Consider the following 16,840-nt stretch of genomic DNA (forward strand, 5'->3'; position numbering starts at 1 on the left):
CATACTCAGTTCCTACCTTACTCCACCATCCATCCGGATCCGAAGCCTAAATCCGAGTTTCCGTGAGTTCGGGGGATTTTGAATGCGATTCTGAGTGAGAGTCGCGCGTCGCGTCCGGAGGGCGGAGCGGTGACATTTCGGACACCGGGCTCATCCCATACAAACCTGAATTTCTGCCATCTGATGGTAGAAGTCATTTTCGACCATGGATGAGCTACCAAATCGAAGCCTTTCGACAGCAAACAAAGCCGATCAAGTGCCCACCCTTTTACTTTCCAATGACGAGCAGCGCGTCCTTGCTCTTTACGATGAGCTTCGCGACCTCGAGATCAAGGTCGCTCTGGTGAAGGCACAACAGAGCCATGTCTCAGGTACACACTTCCCATATCAAGACGACCGACAGTGTCAAAGTCCGCATTGCTAACGGGTACAGATAGACTCAACAACACCAAGCACAGAAGAAAACGTGAGAAAGGCTCAGCAGGACGCGTCGACGGCGCGTGCGGGATGGCTTCTGAGGAACAATATCACGGATAGTGTCATGACGGCCAACCCCATCCTCAAAGCTGTCCATGGGAGCACACAGTCAACGCCCATCGAAACGTACGTCAATCCTTGATTTTGTGCTCAAAAAATCACTATCATTTTATCCATGATTAAACTATGACCTCCTAAACTTTGGTGTCTGAGTGCTAACAGGAAGCAGTGACCTCCTACCACACATCCGCTCCCGCGACAACGTCTCTGTCGCCCTCGCCAACAAATCAGAAGACATCCGCAGCCTCATCAAGCAGCTGACTGAGGTGGAAGCCGAGAGCCTACGAGTCGGCCGGAAAAACGTGGAGCTCACAGCCGAGATCCTCAGGCTTACTGAGGATGCGGAAAAGAGAAATGCGGGCGAGACTGACGACCCCGCCGTGCAGGCGGAGATAGCCAGACTTGAAGCCGAGATGAAGGCGAGCATACGGCGGTGGAAAGTTATGAAAGGCACCGCCAGCGCTGTGGTCGTTGGCAGCGGCGTAGACTGGTCCAGAGATGAAGCGCTGCGCGAGGTAGTACTGGACCCCGAAGATGACGAATAGTGAAAAGCTTGCCAGACCTTGGAGATCAGAAGCTCACATTGGCCCACGATACGCATGGGGCAGGGTGGACAGAGGCACCTGAGCGCCGTGGGGAGCTGCGGGCAGCCGCCTAGAATCCAGGTATGGACATACTCAGGCTCGCAGGCCCATCTTATCATGACCACATCATCTCAGGAATCAGGACTCTGAGATGGTGCCAATTACAATGGCGTATTACCACCGGTTTGAGGGGCTCGTCAAATGGAATGGACCGAAACCCAAGACCTCAGTACGTCGGAACGTTCGCTTCAACCCGCCCTACGCAGGTTGTATGCAGGTACGGACCTCCAGAGGCTCGGTCAAGTCGTGACCGCGGTCTAGGTCGTCGGGCCATACGGTTGGCATTACCAGATCATGGTGCTCGCCCTGCCCTGCGGACGATCGATTTGCTGTTGCTCATAGTAGCGTATCCGTACGGCACGGCATCGGCACCTGAGGGCACCACCCGAAGGCGTTTTTTGGTTTTCAAGCTCACCTTCGGCCCCTGCCGGCTCACGAAACTGGACAGGGCTTAGCGGCACCTCGGACGCTATGACCACGGTGATGTCGAATCACGTGGGTGAGCTTGGCTCCGAGATCTGCTCCTGTGGCCAATGCTTGAGCTTGATCAGCTGCTCTGTCTACCTACCTTATGTAGCTGGATCGCTGGAAACTATGAGATAGCAAAGAATAAAAATTGTCTGATGAAACGCGTTTCAATATCTTCAAGAGGACCCGTAAAACGTCACGGGGCTTGATAAAGCGGTTGTAGTGAGCTCATCCTCTTCCGTTATGGTGACTTTCGCGCGCAAAGTGACAAGACTCGAGAGCTCCCAGACGCCGTGAACAGCTTAAGCGTCGAGATGAACCACGCGTTTCGCGTTTCCATTACATACCCTGTGACCATAGAAAGATCATGCCTTTTAGATTAGATAATCAACGTCACTCAAGGTCCGTCTAGAAGAGGGAAGAGGGAAGGGAAAATGGGACTGGAAGTTGGGGGGAGCTTTGCACTCCCCGTCAGTCAAGCTCTGTGTCTGCTGCGACAGATCAGCCAGGAGGCCCAGGAGGAGTGGAGCATGGGCTCGCGTTGAACTACACAGTCTACACTACACCTCAGTCTCCGACTCTCCATGTACCTCTCGTGTGCAGGTCCTAGGCGTGAGCAGCAAGAGTGTTTGGCTTGGGAGGGGGTGTGTGTGGTGTGTGGGAGAGAGTGATTGAGTGAGAAAGTGGGAGAGCCTTCAGTCAGGGAGGGCCAATATTTGCCGAGGGACCATCAGGTACAGCACAGTATCAGCAAAACAAAGGCAACCAGACCAGCGAAATTGCCTGGCTCCGTGTATCCGCTTCAAGTCGTCGGTACTTTGCGCACTTTGTTCGCCAGCCCGTTACCACCGCCTTCCCAGTGCTAGCCCAGCCAAACAGGGAACAAGCGGGCAAAAGCAAAATGGCTGGGCCCGGCGGCCCTGACTGGAATGGTGAAATGGTGCGGCAACGCCCTCCTACTGGAGTCCTGGGCAGACACGGCTTGTCTGGCTCATGGGCAAAACGCGCTGCTGGCTTGCCAATTTGCAGAGGAGACCTGCATTGGGCGTCTTGGGTGCGCGTTGGGTGCATTGGAGCGGGGGACCGTATCGATTGTCGTTGCAGGCATTACCCAGTCTTATGCCTCGAGGTACACGAGACGCCCGCACACTTTGTGCGCATGACGAAGTATTCCACCCTTCTTTGACGCCGGGAGCGTTGCACCGCCTGGCTGCTGCCCGCTTCGTGGTGTGTCGGTGTTAGAAGACGTACTCCGTAGAACAGAGACGAGATAGACACGCCGCTCGCCGTCGGTCTCCGGTCGCCATGCAATCGTCAAGCTCCGCAAATAGTAACGCAGCTCTTTCTCCGTTATTTAATGTGAAGCTTACGGCTCTGTACGGAGTAGACTCGCTTTCAGCATAGGATGTGTTGAACATAGCTGATCGCTAAATAGTACCTACCAGTAAGCCCTTCGTCGATCACCTGGCGGCGGAGGGTAACTTGGAACAGTATGTACTGCGCAACCACGCATCCGCTGCAGAAGCAGGTTGCTCTAGGAGTGTCCAACAATAGACACTACGGAGGCGGATGGATGATGTAGGAATCGATGGCAGAGGGGAGGCTGGGGAGGTCCCAAGTGTACCGTGAGCTGCGCATGAGGAGTGATTGGGCGCATTCGCCCAAGCTGATTCCGGAGTCGGTGGACCGCGTTTGGGGTACCTTGGGCCAAGTAGCGGTACAAGACAATCTCGTATGACGGTACATGGGGCGTATGCATGAATCAAGTACCCAGATTCCGTTTCGGCCAGCCTGAATGCCATCCCCATCAGTCAGTCATCATGACTTCCGGTCGTTCCAATGTCACATCTCCCTGAGCAACAGCGTGAGGTGCTTCGCATCACGCCTCGTCACCCGAAGCTGAGTCTACGCCTCCGTGCACACCAGCCGACGGTGTGCCCCTGACTGCCAGGAGATCACAGTTTAGCTCGGTTTTTTAGATGAGGTCGATTCTTAGTAATACGATGAGTAGATGCTTCGATAGCGAGTGGTCTAGAGGCGCCCCAGTCAGTTGCTGTAAGCTCCTATGGGTTCAGGGGCTCTCCAAGTCACGTCGAAAGCTGGTGGGTGGCTTCACGCCGGAACTCAGCTAAATGGTGTTGCAATCTGTGCCGCATATGAAAGCCACCATGGGGTCTGCCGTACTGTGTATGTATCTTGTCTGACCGCGTGGACCAGCAACCCAGGGCGAGCCGGACACGGAGCGTTTGTCGAGAACTCTGAGCCGACGGTGCCTATAGACTTTGGTGCGTTTTGGAGGCGATGTCCTTGGGTGTTGATAGGACAAGCCACTTTGAAGAGGGGAATGCCGCAAAGTGTGTCGAGTGGTGTTTTAGTGTGGATGAAATTGCGCAGCGATGTTCAGGAAGCACAATCACTTACACAGTGTGTGAGAGTGTGTAAGCCAACTTGTTCCTCCATTCTCCAAACATTGAATCCTCCACCACACCACAGGTGCTCCATCGATTTCCCAATATCCATAATCCAGCCGGCCGAGCCTTGTTGTCTTGGTAAACAGCCGAAAGCTGCGAAGGCTTGTCAGCGGAAGACGCTAAGGAGACAACGTCGCGAACATGAGGTCACTAACACCCACAGCCCCAGCAAAGTGCAAGTGATGGACATGTTAGTGTGTCCGAGGTATAGCTTGTCTCCCATGGCGAAGGTTTGCTTTGATGGCGAAGGAAGTGATGTCGTCCCATAGACCTAATTCAAATCGTGCAGACCTCGAATTCCACGGAGAGTTGGCGAAAAGAAGCTTCAACTGCTGTGATCGACCATCCGACATGCTGTACCGAGCAGATGCATCTACCTAATGGAAGAGTCGCCAAGGTGTAAGGGATCTTACTGCCTTGAATTGGAAATGTCGAGGCAACGTTGGCTATTGGACTTCCGTCTTCCCCGTACGGCGTGTTCGGTCTTCAATGTCTGACCGATGTACCTACGGCATGTCTAGCGAACGGGCCCTTGCCATTCAACAGGCGGTAGGGAGGATCGGAAGTATCTTAGCGCTCATGAAGATGACGAAGAAGTGCCTGGTCCAGGCCAAGTGCAGTCGGACGGAGTAGGTGTGCCACTGCACGTCTCTGCGATCTGGGAGTACGAATAGGTACACAAGGTCGTCTCCCTTAGGCTGTCAATGCCTAGTGGTATCGCATCACTGTCGTATGAAGGATGGTATAAGTAGCATGGTATGCTAGGCTAATGGTGCATGCGCGGAACCATCCTCGAATGGATGGGTCATGGCTGGTGTTGAAGAAAGAGGCCGTGGATCCAAATGATAGTTGTCGATAGCATGGGGGTGTAAATGGATGGTAACATGGGATTCGTAAGAAGCTGAAGCTTGACGAGCCAGTATTCAGTCTCTCACTGCTAAGAACGAAAGCAGTCAGAAGTAGAGGGGGAGGGACTGGGAATGGCAACTTGGGCGAGACTGAAGACTGGAGAAGTCGGTTGATGGACGAGAGATGGTCCGTGTGGACAGTGACAGGAGGAAGGGAAGGTGGGGTAAGGTAAGGTAAGGTGGACGGAAAGGAAAGCACGAGATGCTTCAAAAGGAACCTAAGACTGGAAGAGGGAGCGAAGCAAAAGCAGGAGCAGGCACAGGACTCAACCGCACCTCACCTCAGACATTGGCGAAAGAGCCGGCACGTAGCCGTACGTAGCAAGCGGAGAAAGAAGGCGCGACGGCTTTAAAGTACACAGTGCGAAAAGATAATATAAAACACAGGTACAAAGCAGATGTACAGTACTTCGGTGCGGAGTTTTGCGTGCGCTTTGTACCTGTACAGTACCACAATAATAGCAGCGGCACACCAAGAGCAAGGACTGTCCGAGGATGGAGTGATTGAAATGGATGGGAAGCGGGCGACAAGCTGGACCAGACCCGAGGGGTTGAGACGAGGACGGAAGGCAAAAGAAGAGCACCGCAGGATGGGCCAGATCCTGCTTCTTTTCCCTGCTTCTGTTACCTGGCCAGGTACGGTTTTGGCTACGGCCACGACCACCTGGACGGATACCTTACATAGTATACCTGAAGCTAAGGCCATTGGCGCCTGCCTTGCAAGATGCTGCTGGATACGCAGTAGGTAATATGTCGCTCCTTCCTTCTCCATCGCGTCGCCAGCACGTTCGCAACTTCTGATCGCGCATTGTCCACACCTAACTTGGTCTGTTCTGGTTCCGCAGTTTGATTTATTGCCATGGACTTCAATAAACAGGCGAATAGGTTGCGTGCGGACGCACTTGCATACTAAGGTAAAGTATCCGTAAGGTAGGGAGGTATCTTTCCGTACTGATCCAGGTACTGGGGTACTTTCGAGCATGTATCCGTAGCTGGCCGCTTCAAGGTGTGTGTAGTCGTTGTCCCCTGGCAGATGCGACGAGCAGGAAGGGGGTAGGCAGACTCAAGGTGTGAAAGGAACGTGAGGTACTTTGCACGGCAGTCTCTGGTGCAAGGTACCTTTACCTTGTGGGTGGGCGCGGACTGTAACTAGGAGGGACTTGGACTTCCACGTAGGAGGGGGGGAGGATGATGGGGAGGAGAAGGATGGGGAAAGAAGGGTCAAGCTGGACTCTGGAGCAAAAGGCAAGAGAAGGGAAGGGTGCGCACGTCGACTGTCAGGGAGGGAAGGCGCGCCCACACCCTTTCCCTTCTCATCGCGCCTTCCCCCTCTCTTGCCTCTCTCCTCTTTTGTGCCCTTCGCCTGGTGGGCGGGTGCCCGGTGTGCCCAGTACCAGGCCAATGCCGCCAGTTACCACCCAGTGACAAGTGTTGCCAATGCCAGTGCGCAGGCCTCTTTTTTTTTTTTTTTTGCCCGTCGTCTGGTTTGGTACGGATACCTGCCCAGCCTACCCAGACACCCATCCCCTCCTAGCCATTCAGCGTGCAGCAGCAAGCCCAGGCACAGGCGAGGAAGCGACGGGAGGGAAAGCGAAAGTGACAAGCGTCCGCACCTGCGCAGGCCAAAAAAAAAAGATGATTTGGAGTGATCCAAGGAGAAAGAGGAGGAGAGCCCGTCCACGGTGACCCCCCTTCCTTCCTCAGTTCTCCCAGTCTCTCACTCAGTCTCGCACACGGTACGAAGTACCACCCCCAGTCCACTCGCCCAGTCGCCAGTCGCAGTCAGTCCTGGCCCCGTCCCAGACTTCCCAGCAAAAACAAGTGCACCCAGGCGCGTTGCTCCCGCACAATCACTCCCCCCATAGTAAAAAGGCTGCTTGGCCCTCCCCCCATACATTTCCCTCCCTCTTCTTCTCCCATACAAATCTCCCACCCAAATCCTCCTCTCTTACAATCCGCACTCTCACAATACCACACTTTACTGCCTTCGCACTCAACCCCGTGAGTACCTGCTGCCCATATACCATTGCCCACTTGCACCATCAACCACCGCAACATACACGCGCAACATCATCCTCTTCTATTTTCACTGTCGCTACAATTTCGATCACTCTGCCTCGATTTGCAACTCAGAAATCGCTTTTTAACAAGTCGATATCGTGGGTGCGATCCGTTGTTGAGCTTCGAACTTTGGCGTGCACCTCTTCGTCTCTTACACGCTCGTCCATCAACCAGCTTCAACCATAGAGCTTTCTAGCTAACAAGAGCTTGACGCGTCCAGATCACCACATCAACACCTCTCTTTCCACCTCTCAAAAACCTCCTCAGGTATGCTTTACGATCCCTCTTGGACGACTTTGAGCTTCAAATTGCAATTACCTCGCGTTACCGAGCGCAATTGCACTTGCGACTCAACCACCCACACACCCTGGTTCTCGCTGCACCGCGGTCCTCTTGCACTATGGCTTTCCGGCATGACGGCGCGGCGGCTTTGCCGTCAGTCGTCATGTCACGCCGATTCCATCACATCCTTCACCCTTGGCTCTTCGTCATACCATCACATTCATCTCGACATTAAAGCAGCTTGACTGACCATATTCAAGATACCAAAATGCCTAAGGCCGCGACCAAGCGAGGTGCCGCTAAGGACACCAAGAAGCGCGCGAAGAAGGGTACGTTGCCAAATCGATCCTTACTTGTCTCGAGCCGTTGTGAAATTTGGGCAAGTTTGACGTACAGAGAGGTTGGGCCTGAAGGGAGTCTCAATAAGATTCCACTAGGTCACGCCTCGGACGGCTTTTGACTTGCCCGCTTTGCGCTACGCCTATCTAGACCAGTTATCTTGCCATGAACATGTAGCTAACATGCTATTCAGACCCCAACGCCCCCAAGCGTGGCCTTTCCGCCTATATGTTCTTCGCCAACGAGCAGCGCGAGAACGTTCGTGAGGAGAACCCCGGTATTTCCTTCGGACAGGTCGGCAAGATCCTCGGTGAGCGCTGGAAGGCCCTCAACGAGAAGCAGCGCGGTCCCTATGAGGCCAAGGCTGCCACCGACAAGAAGCGCTACGAGGACGAGAAGCAGGCATACAACGTAAGACACCCCCAAACCCCCACTCCATCTGGCCGTGTTGTGCTGAAGCTAATTAGTCACTCTAAAGGCCGAACAAGAGGAGGATGAGTCCTCTTGATTGCTGTCTTTCTGCTGCTTCTCAGTCCGAACGGGTGGCGTGGAGTTAGTTTTTGCGCACATCTTTCGGACTTTCCTTGTAACTTTGGGCTCGGCGGTGTATGATGGTATTGAAATGGGTTGCTTTTCTCGTTATTCAGGATCGGCAGGAAGGCGGATTTGAGGCAGGCGAAGCTCTCACGCCGCCCCGCGTCAATAGCAGAGCTGGTCATGCCGCCCGTCGCGGAATGAAACTGTCCACGATTGGGACACAATGACATTTGACGGCTCACACATTGACAAACATGCATAACTACCTTTTTGTTCCATCGCAATGTGAGTGAATGTTACAGTGAAGGTGTGTATGGGTGGGTGATGCGCCAATCATGGTAGTATGGTGTTTCTGCCCTTGTTCTCAAGGGTCCTTCCCCAGGTCCAGGGATCTGGGTTGATGGGGCTTAGTTTTGTGCAGCCACTCAAGGGTCTCTATCACTGCGACCCCGTCGTGTCATGGGATTTAGTAAGGCACAGCGACTCGATTGCCATGTTCCGCTAATGCAGATTTGCCTGAAGCCGGTTGGGGATCATATAGACCCGACGGCCAAAGAATGATCAGCTTGAGTGGCCCATGGCCTTGGAGACCTTTCCCTTCTGAGCTGAAGCCGCTTCCGCGATTGCGATTCGAGGTGAGTCGGTGGACCTCCGGGGACTCGGTGAGTCGGTGAAGATAGGCCACGGCTGAACATCGGATTTCAGACCTCGAATAAGTGGAGATAAGGTATCTCCATTTCATTCCATCTACCTTACCTAAGGTATCCGTAGGTGCTCTGGCAGGATGGAAGTGAAGGAGGTACGTATCCTGTCTTAGGACGTACCTACCTTACCTCAAGCTGTCTGCCTCCAATCACGGATTCCAATGACAGAAGGATGTCTCAGTCTCGGCACCTCCTCAATCCTCATGCCTTACCCTTCAAGGCCGCGTTTCCCTCCCGATGATCAGACACGCCATGCAGGTGCGAGCCTGGGGAGTTGATGTTGGATGCCTGAGCAGGATGAAACAAGGCTGCTTCTTTCACCCGCCCGAAAGCGTTGGATGTGCTCGTGTACAAACTCATAAAAGGAGCCCATGGCCGCAACAATAGACACTTCGGGCGCCGGCTCCTTCAAACTTCGAATACTAACCAGCCATGTCGAAAACAACCTTCCCGGTCATCCACCACACTCTGCTAGCCTCACCTACAGCACTGCTACCCACAGACTGTCTGTACTTTGGCACCAATGTATGAGTCTTCGCCGTTCCAGAAACCAAGGACAGCTACCTGCTCTCATCGTCATGGGCTACAGTGAAGGGCAGGCGATTATATCAATGAACACCATGGATCCCTGGCCTTCGCAACCAGATTTAGTCTATCGAACTCCACCACCAAGTATTGACAATTCGCATATCGGCCCAGTAGTTTTTCGTCGCATGAGATGAACCAACGAATGTTCTGCAGCTACTTCTCCCAGGATCTCTCGAGGCTGGGCCCTCCAAAGCCTGCCTACATTGTGCAGAAACGAAGCGATCGCGTCCATACTTAGCCTCCATCTCACGCACCGCAGATTTATTTACCAAATATTCTCTTGGCTAGGCATGTGGCCCGCCGTTGGGGAATGTCTACTCGGAATTCTTGATGCTTCACATCACTTCACATGCTCTACACAGCTGATGCCTGTCAGTTCTATATCCTCGGTATGCCTCTTCGCACATTTCGTTCGCTACCATCATCACCCACCTTCGTATCGATCTATCGATGGTATTCTGTCGAGCGCGAGAGACAAGCTGCTCTTCGCAGCAGTGCGTCCGAGCATTTCCAAAGATTTCCATTTCCGCAGATGACCTAGGTGCATCGCACGACCGATCAATTACCTCGACAGTGTACTTTGTATGATTACATTACTGAAATGGTCACCTAGTCGTCGCAATCTGTATCTCGATGCCAATGTTTTCTTACGTTCCCCCGGGTCTATGGTGGAAAGGCTTGTAAGGAGAGTTCGTCTGCATTACTTATGCAAGTGCTCACAACCTGGACCTCCACCCCACCGGCTCCGGGCCGGCCTCATTCGTCCGTTGATCCAGGTCGAGCGTTCCTAATGCATGCAGAGGAAAGCATACATGCCCATGGGGCCATCCCCAGCTGTCGTGGCATGCTCTGGCTAGTCGGTGGCCGGATCAATATGTGTTGAGCCCACACTCCTTTCTCTGAGAGCAATCTGACCTACATACGCTCCTCTTTGCCGTTACGGCCCCAGGCCCTCCTTGCGATATCTTGGGTAGCGGTTGCTAGAATCGACCAGATTGCATCGTTTGGCCTGAACCTGTTGACACAAGGATCGTTCACTCGATTTGGTAGTTCGAGGTTTGAGGCGACCAATACCTCGTTGTTTTTGACACACCTTGGGCCTGGCTGGAGACAGACAAGGAAAGACTTGACGTATCTCTCACGAAGAAAAGAACACAACATAGCCAACGTCCAGCGAATTGTGCACGCTCTCGTCCTCCTCAAAATCATAGCTGATCATTGCACGAAGACAACGAAATTCAGACACGTCAGACGCAAGCACCTGGTGTCTGGGCGTGTGCTGCCAACACAGAACAAGAGCGATCTGGATCATTGGGTTTGAAGTCAGGCGGGGTGGTGGCGTGTGTTTCCGTGCTGGCCGTTGAAATCGAGACCTGCAGCTCCGAATCGCTGTTGCAGCCGCTTCCCGTCCAGTAAGTGGCTGCGAGTGTAGCGACCACGTTACCGCTGCATATTTGAGATTACCATGCTAAGCCCATGAAGCAAGCCATCTCTTTGTCCCTTTTCTCTTATCGGCACAATTGACTGTGGTCGATCTTGGTCGATATATCGTCAAAAGCCGTATGAGGCATTCGCAACGGTTTCGACCTTCCCTCCAACTTGATCACCACAGATCAACCAAACTCCTACAAGGCCGAGGATTGCACGGCGAGAGTCTCCCGGATAGAAGAGGTGAGGGCGCCGCGGGAACCCTACGACTCTAACGGTTAGGTCTGGGTCGTTGGACGATGAAATCCTGAGACGCAGACGTTCCTAGTTCGGCTCGGTCCGTCAGTGTTGGTCTGGAAAATGGAGCAGGGCATTCAGAGAATCGACTACCGCCTCCTTCAAGGCTGCTGCCTCGAAGCTGAGCGCGCCGACATTCTATCGGTGAGCCTTGAAGGGCTCCGCATGGCTCTTCCTGAGGCTTATGGGGGCACCATCACCAGTCTTGTTGACGAGATACGGAGGTCTGCGAGGAAGCTGAGAGACTTGGCGGACCGATCGCAGATGCATTTCACCAGGGTACCAGTTTTGCTCAACTACCTCGACGTCATACTTCCGTGTTATTCCAAGACACTTCGCGACATGACCGACTTTTACGAAGATCGAACCGTAAGCAAGGATATGCGATGGCGAAGGATGTACCACAAGATGACACAGGAGGCCAGTGGCCTGCCATTACCTCAGCGGTTCATGCTTTACAACTGCTTTTTAGAGTCTCTCCGACACCTTCTCATGAGGCGCGCTAGCAACTCTCCTTCGATCTTCGAGATGACGTACTAATAGCCACATAGGTCGACACTCTTTGACCTAAATGGCCTAGAGACGCTTCGAACTAGGATAATCAAGTTGAGAGAAGCAAGAGGACTCCGTATGTTCGTTCAGAGGCAAAGTAGCAGCAGGTTGACTGACACATACTATGAAGCTACGCCAACAACCCAAATCGGGCCTGTCCTTCGACCAGAGGTTATGCTCAGACCAACACCTCAGGATCCGGTACGTGCTGTTGTTATGGGAAAGGCAGCTTAGCTGATGAACCCTCTTTCCCAAGACGTTACACTGGGCAGAGCAGATCTTCTCTCTTCCGCTCACCTCCCGGACGGCTTTGAAGCACATCAGACCATCGACAGCTTATGGTCCTTTCCAAACGTGGGGACAACTGAATATTCCCAAACAGATCAAGATGCTGTTCAGAAGGTACATGTGCTCGCAAATCATAGCTTGACGAAATTTTTCTGACGCCAGAACTAAGACCGTTCGACGAGGATCGCCTTGCGTTGATGACCTATCTAAATCATGTCAACGAGACCCCCTACTTTCTCCTCCGGACATATCATTTGGGGGGCCAGTGGTTCTCACTACTTGGTACCCACGAAATCTTCATGAGGCGGGAGGGCAGCGCCTTACTACTGGACCGATACAGTCATTCGCAGATGGGCGTCAAACTATGGGCATCTCTCTACTTCAAGACCTGGGAGGGTCTGTTCACCCTCGTCCGACTTGTCGTTTGACCATCCGCTGATGTTTCCCAGAATTGGTCTTGTTCCACTGCACGTTCGTCTCTCTCAAGGCTCGAAATATCTTGACGAGCAGAATGAGTCCAAGGGAGTTCAAGCTCGGTAGTGAATCCCGACTGTTCCAGGCGTGCGTGATCCACCCAGTATTGCACCTCCGGCCATGACACCATATCTAACACCTTTTACCGCAGCCAAATCCGTGATGATGGCTTCAAGCATTCTCTCATCGTCTACCGCGACCTCGTCACCCAAGGTCTTCGTCTCCAAGCTTCAGTGTGGGATGGCGAACTCAAGAGTTGTCCAGTCTGGACCGCTTTCGGTAAGATCCTGCTACACCATCTTCCATCCTCACTCTGGCTCACATTCCGGTTTTTTTCGGGCTTGAGACTGACAAAACACGATAATCTCAGTCACCCACCAATCCGCCTCTCCGACCTGGCTCGTACGCAAATCAGATCACCGCATCTGGCTCAAAGACGTCCAGCTTTACGTCTTTTGCCAACAGTACCATCAGCAGAATCAGAGGAAAGGATCCTCCGCCGGCGCCTTTGAGATCGAATTTGTATCCGATATGGGCGCGACGCGGTTCATTGAGGAAATACAGTCGCAGGCGGATCCCTCCGAGGCATCTACAGACACCATGGAAGCCATCGAGGACGCCAAATGACTTGCAACCGGTGATGAGCTTCCTCGAGGCAAGGGTATATATATATATCCACTCCGACTCCGGACCAATATGGAGCCCCCCTCCACCGACACCTTCCACCCCCAGGACGCTGCCACTCACCGTTTTGCGGGGCACATACCTCGACAGATTTGCGGGACTCGAAGAGTAGGTGAGCAGACATGCACCTACTCTCAGTCCGGCATCTTACTCGCCCAGCCCCTGTCTCCTCCACGTCTTCCCAAGGAAGAACCGCTCTAACGAACTTTGACACGCGCGTCTCCAATTCTTTCCACGATTTTTTTTACGGCAGTCTTGTTTTCCTCCCCTTTTCAGCCTGGACAATGTCAAACGCAGCTTCAATGTATCGCAGAGGATTAGCGAGCAGATGTTTTGTATCTCGGAGGAAATACCCCGGAAGATTGCTCTGAGGGGTACCTTTCTTGCCCAGTTCCGTATGCGTTCCATTGCGTTTCTTGATTCCTCTTTCTCTTTGTCTAATGACTTGACGACCTTTATGATCGAGATTGATGATTACGCGGCACAAAAAATTCACACGTTGAAAACAGCCCAGAGAAGGGGTCAGGGAGGGCACCGTCAAGCAAAAGACTATTGTGTGATTAGGTCAATTGATTCAATTTATGCAAATCGTGTACCATCGTGACATCGTCCACAGCAACCTTGGTGCTGGCCTATCTTCTACTTCTCTATACTGAAGCGTTACTTTTTTGAAAAACTCCCCTCCTTATCCCCCTTTGTCCAAGTGCGACGCAATCATGCAACAATGCACTTAGGTCTTGACATCGGGCTCGTCACGGCCAATGAACTCCTTGAACTTGAGAAGCTCGGTGGCCATCTGGATCTCGGGCTTGAGGAAGTCCTGGGCATCCAGGTCGTACGTCTTGGGGTCGGAGCTGTGCTGCTCGAGGTAGAGACGGATAGTGGCGCCGGACGAGCCAGTGCCGGAGAGGCGGACAATGATGCGGCTGCCCGAGGAGAAGGTGGCGTACAGACCCTGGTTGGAGGAGACGGAGCCGTCGAGATCGGTGTAGGAGAAGTTGCCAGCGCCGGTGACGGTGCGGTCTGTCAAAGTTAGTCTCATTTCATTCTTAAGGGTTCTGATGGGCATTTTGTATGTAGACTTACCTCCAACCTTGCTGCCGATGAAGTTGGGGTCGGCGACGAGGTCCTTCAGGACACCAACAACCTTGTTGGCACCCTCGCTGTCGACATCCTCGTAGTCGTAACGGGTGAAGAAGGTACGGCCGTACTCAGTCCAGAAGTCCTGCTGGATCTTCTTGATGGAGGGAGTGACGCCAGGGTTCTGCTCGCCGATACCGGCGATGATGTTCAACCAGGCGACGACAGCCCAGAGACCATCCTTCTCACGGATGTGGTTGCTGCCAGTGCCGAAGGACTCCTCACCGCAGATGGAGAGCTTGTCGGCATCGAAGAGGGCACAGAAGAACTTCCAGCCGGTAGGGACCTCGTAGCAGTTCAGGCCCTGCTTCTTGGCAACCAGGTCGACGGCACCGGAAGTAGGCATGGAGCGGGCCAGGCCGTAAACACCCTGCTTCTTGAAGTAGGGGATGAGGTTGGCGTGGTGGGCGATGATGGCCAGGGAGTCACCGGGGGAGACGAAGGCGTTGGCACCGTAGATCATGTTGCGGTCTCCATCACCGTCGGAGGCAGCACCGAAGGGGATGTTGTTCTTGTCAACGACCTCGACGAGGGAGTGGGCGTAGGTCAGGTTGGGGTCGGGGTGGCCGCCGTTGAAGTCGGGGCTGGGAATGCAGTTCTGGGTGGCGCCCTTGAGGCCGAGTTCCTTCTCGAAGATGGCGGTTCCGTAAGGACCAGTGACACCGTGAAGGCCGTCAAAGAGGACCTTGAAGTCGGGGTTTGACTGGAAGAACTTCTTGATGAGGTCGAAGTCGAAGATGTCCTTGAGCATCTCGATGTAGTCGACAGTGCTGTCGACAACCTCGACCTCGAGAGAGCCGTAGGTCTTGGTGCCGATGGTGGAGATGTCGACATCGGGGATGTTGGCAATCTTGTAGGAGGTGAGGGTCTTGGAGGCCTCGTAGATCTTGTTGGTGACGGACTCGGGGGCAGGGCCACCGTTGGCAAGGTTGTACTTGATACCGAAGTCGTTCTTGGGACCTGAATGGGTTCATCGTTTAGCTGGCGAGTGTGATTTGAAGAATATGCGTAGAGATCTTACCGCCGGGGTTGTGGCTGGCAGTCAGGAGAATACCACCAGTGGCCTTGCGCTTGCGGATGACATGGCTGGCAGCGGGAGTGGACAGAATGCCGTCCTGGCCGATGAGGAGCTTCTTGACACCGTAGGCGGCACCAATCTTGGCAATCAATTGGACGACCTCGGGGTTCCAGAAACGACCATCACCACCGATGACGAGGAAAGAACCTAGAGAGGCGGTCTGTCAGTTTCCTGGGGCGATTGCCAAGACCGAAAGCTGAGATGGCTTTGCTATTTACCCTCGACGCCCTCGGGAATGGACAGGAGAATGCTCGTGACAAAGGCCTCGCTGTAGTGAGCCTGCTGGAAGACGGTGACCTTCTTGCGAAGACCAGAACTGTGGAATGGCCAGTCAGTGATGGGGTTGCTGAGTGAGGGTGCATCGCGCGATTGGCAGCTATGGCGGGGTAGCAACAAAAAGTTGGACTCGACATGTTTGGGGACGATAACAGCGAGGGGTTTGTTTCTGTTAGGGGAGAAATGACGTACGTGCCGGGCTTCTGGTCCTGGAAAGGCTTGAACTCGACAGTCTGGACGTCCATGATGCTGTATAGTTCGAGTAGTGATGGTATTGAGGGGGAGAGTTGTCTAGGTTGTAGAGGAGGAAAAGGAGAATGTTGGGAATGGAGCTGCAATTATCAGTGTCTCTGTCTCGCCTTTGCCTGGGTTCTTTCTTCCGTCTCTCATGCGAACCGGCGTTGGCGTAGGTACGGGAGGTGGGACCGGGGAGTGGTGGGCATTGGGCAAGGGGCCTAGAAAGCTTTCATTGGGAACTTGGTGCGGTGAGAGACTAAGGTATCCGTAGGCCACTGGAAATACCTTAGGTAGCTAATGTGGGCAGAATACGACGCATTGGGGCACCTCAGTGAATGGGAGATGGCACACGATAGGCTCAGATTGCACCTTTTTTTTTAGTGAATAACGCCCCTCCAACCTCGTACACATTGGTGAAGGTACCTTTCATTCCGCCAAAGCTGTGGCCACCACCTCATGGTGGGGGTTTGCTTGGCCAGTGATATCATCCTGAGCCTCGACGTGGGCGGGGTCACCGCACAATGAAGGAGGGGCAGCTCTGGGAGAGCCCCTCACTTCCAAGGGCCCAACACAGGGGATCTTCCCGGCGAATCATCGTGAGGTGCTGGTGGGGGTGGCTATTATTCGCACGGTTTGAAGTGCCTGGTAGACCGGCATTCAGCAGTGCGTAGGATACTGCGTACTGTCTTCAAACGACCCCGCTACCCTTGCGGTCAACTATCGATTCAACTATTTACATTAGCTACCAGGCAATCTTAGGTAAGGCAGGTGAGGCACCTCAAGATATCTCACTCATCCCAGTGCTTCATCAAATTAGAAGAATCGAGCTTGACTCTCTGGATAGTAC

General features: G+C 53.5%; 5 protein-coding genes across 5 annotated transcripts; 3 read left to right on the forward strand and 2 right to left on the reverse strand.

Annotated features, from left to right (window-relative positions):
• Positions 1 to 205: 205 nt before the first annotated feature.
• On the forward strand, positions 206 to 1,082 carry CTAM01_14828 (uncharacterized protein; the record flags this gene model as incomplete). The annotated part of the gene is made up of 3 exons (XM_060530827.1): positions 206 to 371; positions 438 to 603; positions 707 to 1,082. 3 exons carry the CDS (start codon positions 206 to 208, stop codon positions 1,080 to 1,082), a joined length of 708 nt encoding a protein of 235 aa, XP_060374583.1.
• Positions 1,083 to 5,377: 4,295 nt separating this feature from the next.
• On the reverse strand, positions 5,378 to 6,010 carry CTAM01_14829 (uncharacterized protein; the record flags this gene model as incomplete). Its single annotated transcript, XM_060530828.1, has 1 exon — positions 5,378 to 6,010. The coding sequence occupies one exon, from the start codon at positions 6,008 to 6,010 to the stop codon at positions 5,378 to 5,380; it is 633 nt and encodes a 210-aa protein (XP_060374584.1).
• A 1,629-nt stretch (positions 6,011 to 7,639) lies between these two features.
• Positions 7,640 to 8,218, forward strand: CTAM01_14830 (HMG box protein; the record flags this gene model as incomplete). Its single annotated transcript, XM_060530829.1, has 3 exons — positions 7,640 to 7,700; positions 7,904 to 8,121; positions 8,189 to 8,218. 3 exons carry the CDS (start codon positions 7,640 to 7,642, stop codon positions 8,216 to 8,218), a joined length of 309 nt encoding a protein of 102 aa, XP_060374585.1.
• A 3,109-nt stretch (positions 8,219 to 11,327) lies between these two features.
• Positions 11,328 to 13,205, forward strand: CTAM01_14831 (uncharacterized protein; the record flags this gene model as incomplete). The annotated part of the gene is made up of 8 exons (XM_060530830.1): positions 11,328 to 11,710; positions 11,816 to 11,892; positions 11,947 to 12,017; positions 12,073 to 12,218; positions 12,274 to 12,500; positions 12,554 to 12,665; positions 12,730 to 12,857; positions 12,949 to 13,205. The coding sequence occupies 8 exons, from the start codon at positions 11,328 to 11,330 to the stop codon at positions 13,203 to 13,205; spliced, it is 1,401 nt and encodes a 466-aa protein (XP_060374586.1).
• Positions 13,206 to 13,992: 787 nt separating this feature from the next.
• Positions 13,993 to 16,001, reverse strand: CTAM01_14832 (phosphoglucomutase/phosphomannomutase; the record flags this gene model as incomplete). Its single annotated transcript, XM_060530831.1, has 5 exons — positions 13,993 to 14,285; positions 14,349 to 15,362; positions 15,424 to 15,627; positions 15,699 to 15,796; positions 15,949 to 16,001. 5 exons carry the CDS (start codon positions 15,999 to 16,001, stop codon positions 13,993 to 13,995), a joined length of 1,662 nt encoding a protein of 553 aa, XP_060374587.1.
• Between the last annotated feature and the right edge of the window lie 839 nt (positions 16,002 to 16,840).

Source organism: Colletotrichum tamarilloi, assembly GCF_030869305.1.
Source record: "Colletotrichum tamarilloi strain Tom-12 chromosome Unknown Scaffold_136.1, whole genome shotgun sequence".
Taxonomy (NCBI): Eukaryota; Fungi; Ascomycota; class Sordariomycetes; order Glomerellales; family Glomerellaceae; genus Colletotrichum; species Colletotrichum tamarilloi.